Below are 4,725 nucleotides of genomic sequence, written 5' to 3'. Positions count from 1 at the left end.
ACCAACAATTTGCCGCTCCTATAATAGGTGAAAAAGTTACAATACCCCTCCAAAATACCTACTCTAAATATTTAATATATAGACAATAGTAGTGGACATCCATTTTAATTTTTAGACTATTTTTTTCGCCTGAAGTTATTTAGCCTACTTTGAAAAAAATGTCAATGGTTGTTCACTGAATTTGAATAAAAACCTACAATGATAATTTTTATTAATTATAAACCATCATTCATCAATAATAAAATAAAACTTTAACCATTGTTAGGAGCATTAAGTAAAACGCTACAATTTACAATATTTTTTATAATAAAAAACTTTATTTTTATAATACAAATTTAAATTTAAAATGCATACAAAATAGATTTACAAAACTTCTAACAGTTCTAACGCTAATCTATAATATATCTAAACTTAACTTAACTATTTTTACTTTAAAAGTTGACGTCTTGCCGTTTTATTTGCAAACGATTTTATAATATCTTCATATGGTAATGAAACAAGAAGACTTGACTCAATTGTTAGAATTGCCATGCTGTTTAATCTTTCTTGTTTTATTTGTGAACGCAAGTACGTTTTTATTCGCTTTAAGCATGAAAATGAACGGTCTGTTGAACAGTTTGCTGCAGGTGTACACACAAAAATACGAATTGCTATATCTATGTTTGGATACATTTCGTAAAACCCATATTCTTTAAGCCATTTACACAATTGAAGGATTGACATCTTATCTTTGTTTTTAAGGTGGGCTTGAAGATGAATACATTCATTTGGAAAATCCTCTTCAAGATCTTCCTTATAAACATTTTGTAAATTTTTTGCAAATTCCATAATTTCATCCACACTATACTCTGTTAATTTGCCAAGAAAAGAAAAACGCGAATTAAAAAGGAAATACGCTGCTCGTCTATCTTCTAATTCATTTGTTAAACAATCTAAAATGACTGTATATGTTTTTACTCGAAATTTGTCACTCCCCTCTAATTCTTGCTCTTGATTACGAGTTTCATCATGGAAAGATTTTCGTACTCTATTTCGTGATTTTTTATATTCTTTTACAACTGATAAAAGTTTTGCTTTGTTTTCATACTCATTGAATATAATTGGATTTCTTAATGATTTTGTATATTCAATTAATGAATCATAAATATCTACTATGACTGATACATCAATATTAACACTCTGGAGTTGTTTACTTGCCTTGTTTAAACGGTCAAGAAGGCAACCCCATAACACTGTCATAAACGCCGTTTCCAAACTATCCAGTTTGTTAAGTATACTACGAGCTTCATTTATCGTGGTTGCCTTTTCTGTTAAATTGTTTGTTATTGATATCAGTGCATTACGTATTTCATTCCAAGAACTATTCAGACTTTTACATGCATCATCACGAGAAGACCATCTTGTGTTTGCTAATGTTTTCACTGTTTTTGACTCAGGATTATTTTCTAATTGGGTTTTCAATATTTCCCATCGATTCGTGGATGATGAAAAAAAATTGTATACTGTTTGAAGAAGGGAAAAATATGTCAATGTATCATCACAACTATCAGCTGCACAAGATCCTACTAAATTCAGTGAGTGGGCGGAACAAGGTACATATTCAATTAAAGGATTTAACTCTTTAATCCTTGCCTGTAGTCCTGAATATATTCCTGACATGTTTCGGGCATTGTCATAGGACTGACCTCGGCAATTTTCTATTTCTATTTTGTAAGAATTAAGAAGCTTTATAACTGAATCAAATAACTCAATAGCTTTATGACCAGTGTTTGGAAGAAATTGAAGAAATCGTTCTATTGGCACGCCGTTTTCTTGAACATAACGAATAACAAAGGATAGTTGGTCTACGTGTGAAATATCGGGACTACTATCTACTATTATCGAATAATACTTAACTGTTTTTATTTCGTCAATATTTTTTTGCCTGATTTTATCAGCCATTAACTGAATAATTTCTTCGTATATGGTAGACGATAAATAATTCGTGTGACCACTACCGCACTGGCCAAATTTCCCAATGTGTTCAGCAAGAAATGGATCAAACTCAGAGATAAGTTCCATAGCCATTAAATAATTACCATTCTGAGTTGACCCAAATTTTTCGTTGTGACCTCTAAGGGGAAGACCTCTGGATGATAAAGCTTTAACTGTAGGAACTACCCGTCTCAATACATTTTCCCAATAATTAATATGTTCATCTAACTGTTTTGTTAAACTAACGTTTATTGTTCCTAATATATTTGCTCTTTCTTTTAAAGTAATCAAATTCGATTTATGTTTGGTGGAATTTTCATGTTGGCTTACTCTACTTTCTGCATTTTTCCAATCATTAAAACCATCTTTTGAAAATTGTGAATAATTATCTCTATCAAATAAAGGTCCACAAAACACACATCCTTTCTTTTCTGAATAAACTAACCATGTTCGTAAACATTTTTCACCATTTAGCAATTTTCTTTTGAATAATGAAATTGTTAAATATCTATTAACATCATTGTATTGTCTTTTACTGTTTAAAAAGTTCAAATTTTTATTTTGGTTAAAGCCGTGTATTACAATATAATCACAAGTAGTGTTATTAATTATCCAATCTATTGGGTCTTTTGGAACACAAAAAGTAGTTTTGGATAAAGTACTAGTATTATTATTATTGCTTAGAAGTATATTTTCAGAATCATCAATTATTTTAATATTTTCAACAAAACTAGAATCTGAGTCGACAATTATTTGATTACTTGTATTTGTAGTATTAATAGTATTATCAATACTTTTAGATATAAAAAAAGAATTTATTTTCTTTGATATTTTAATAACTTCCTGTTCTTTTCTATTTTTTTCTTTAGAACGTTTTCCATATTCAGAACCACTCAACCTTTTTCTTCCATCACTCATTATAACTTAAATTTAATAAAACTTAAATACCTACACAAAATGATAATTATATAAGAAAACCATTTAATTTAACAACCTTACTAGTTACTATCCTTGGTACAATTTAAAATATTTTTTAGTACTTACCAGTTGCTTAGGTACTTTCTAGTTTCTTGTAGATTTGTAAAATACACGCAGTACGGACACACGACACGCGACTCGATGTTTCAAACACAGATTGCGAAATAATATAATAATTTAATAATCGTATGTCGAATTAGTAATATAGTGTGGCAGTGTGAGTATTTATTTTTATCGAAATTACGACGACGCGCGACGTCGATACCCGATAAGAATAATAAAACCATTGTTGCTTTATATATTATTATGACCCATGCGGGCTCTGGGCGGACTATACCAACGTGTTAAAATATATAGTATTATCAAAAACTGTTTTCTATATAATTGTTTACTATAATATTTATAGGTGATGATGACTATAAATTATAATGAACCAAAATAGATTGGTGTACTGAATATCATATACGATGTACTATATGTTTGATGTTTTTTAATAAAACACTACAAAATTTGCCGCCCCCCAAATTTTGCCGCCCTAGGCAGCTGCCTGCAATGCCTAATGGGAAATCCGCCTCTGATTGCATAAATAATTAAAATATTTTTCACAAAATTGAATTGCAAAATGCTATACAGCTGTACAGCTTCCGATCACAAAATGCTTAGAATATAACTATATTATTAATTTGACTAAAACATACAACAAAACGTTTGACATAATATATATTATTATTATTAAAAACATGTAAAATAAACTTCTAATATTTTTTGTATATTTATATGTATCCATAAAACTAACAACATCAGTCGTTCGTATGTTAGATGTAAGTCGTTTGTTCGTTTGATGTTAGTCGTTCGTTCGTTAGATGTTAGTAGTTGTTTGATCAAACATTTCTAGGAAATAAATATAATTTAAATACGCGATTGAAAAAAAAATATATTTCTATTATAATAAATAATAGAAATGGAAAATTTGAAAACACTTTTAAATAAATACAACGATCAATATGAGTTTGTTAAACTATGTGATTTAGAAAAAGGAAAAAAATATGAGGTTACTCGTTTCAAATATATTGATACAACTTATGGTAAAACAAAAGTTGTTATATTAGATACCTAATAAATGTCAAGTAATTTTACCAAATAGATATTTAGAGGTGTTTACAAAAGAAAATATTTCATTATATAATCAAAAATCGAAAATTAAATTTAATCTTATTTATAATGGATTGCAAAATTTAGATAATGGAAATACAATGCATTTGATAAAATTTGATAAAATTTGATAAAATTATTAAAATAAAATATAATTACTTTTATAAATGGTATTTATAAAAGTTAAAAACGGTTGTATTCATTGATCAGAAACATATTACAATAATAATAATAATTATAAAATAGGTCTGGATTCAATATTTTTATTTTTTGCTTGGTTGAACGTTTTTATTGATTTTAATACTGATCTTAGATCAAAAGCTAAGAATGATTTTGAAAAAGAATATTTAAAATTAATGAACAATAGTGTTTATGGACGTACGATGATGAATGTTCGAATTCATGTTGATATAAGATTATGTACTGATGCACTCCAACTAGAAAAATTAATTGTGAAACCAAATTTTGATAGAAGTACAATTTTTACAGAAAATTTAGCTGCAGTCCATATGAAAAGAACACAAATATCTTACAAACAACCAATATATATAGGAATGTGTGTCTTAGATTTATCTAAAATGTTAATGTATATATGTAGTACACCGGTTTATCGCATCGTTA

General features: G+C 28.0%; 1 protein-coding gene across 1 annotated transcript; it reads right to left on the bottom strand.

Annotated features, from left to right (window-relative positions):
- Positions 1 to 426: 426 nt before the first annotated feature.
- LOC132943812 (zinc finger MYM-type protein 1-like) lies at positions 427 to 2,444 on the bottom strand. Its single transcript, XM_061012931.1, has 2 exons — positions 2,420 to 2,444; positions 427 to 2,339 (listed from the first exon to the last, which is right to left on the bottom strand). Exons 1-2 carry the CDS (start codon positions 2,442 to 2,444, stop codon positions 427 to 429), a joined length of 1,938 nt encoding a protein of 645 aa, XP_060868914.1.
- Positions 2,445 to 4,725: the final 2,281 nt, after the last annotated feature.

Source organism: Metopolophium dirhodum, chromosome 1, assembly GCF_019925205.1.
Source record: "Metopolophium dirhodum isolate CAU chromosome 1, ASM1992520v1, whole genome shotgun sequence".
Taxonomy (NCBI): domain Eukaryota; kingdom Metazoa; phylum Arthropoda; class Insecta; order Hemiptera; family Aphididae; genus Metopolophium; species Metopolophium dirhodum.
The sequence above is the reverse complement of the archived record's forward strand: the minus strand, read 5'-3'. Positions and strand labels throughout refer to the sequence as shown.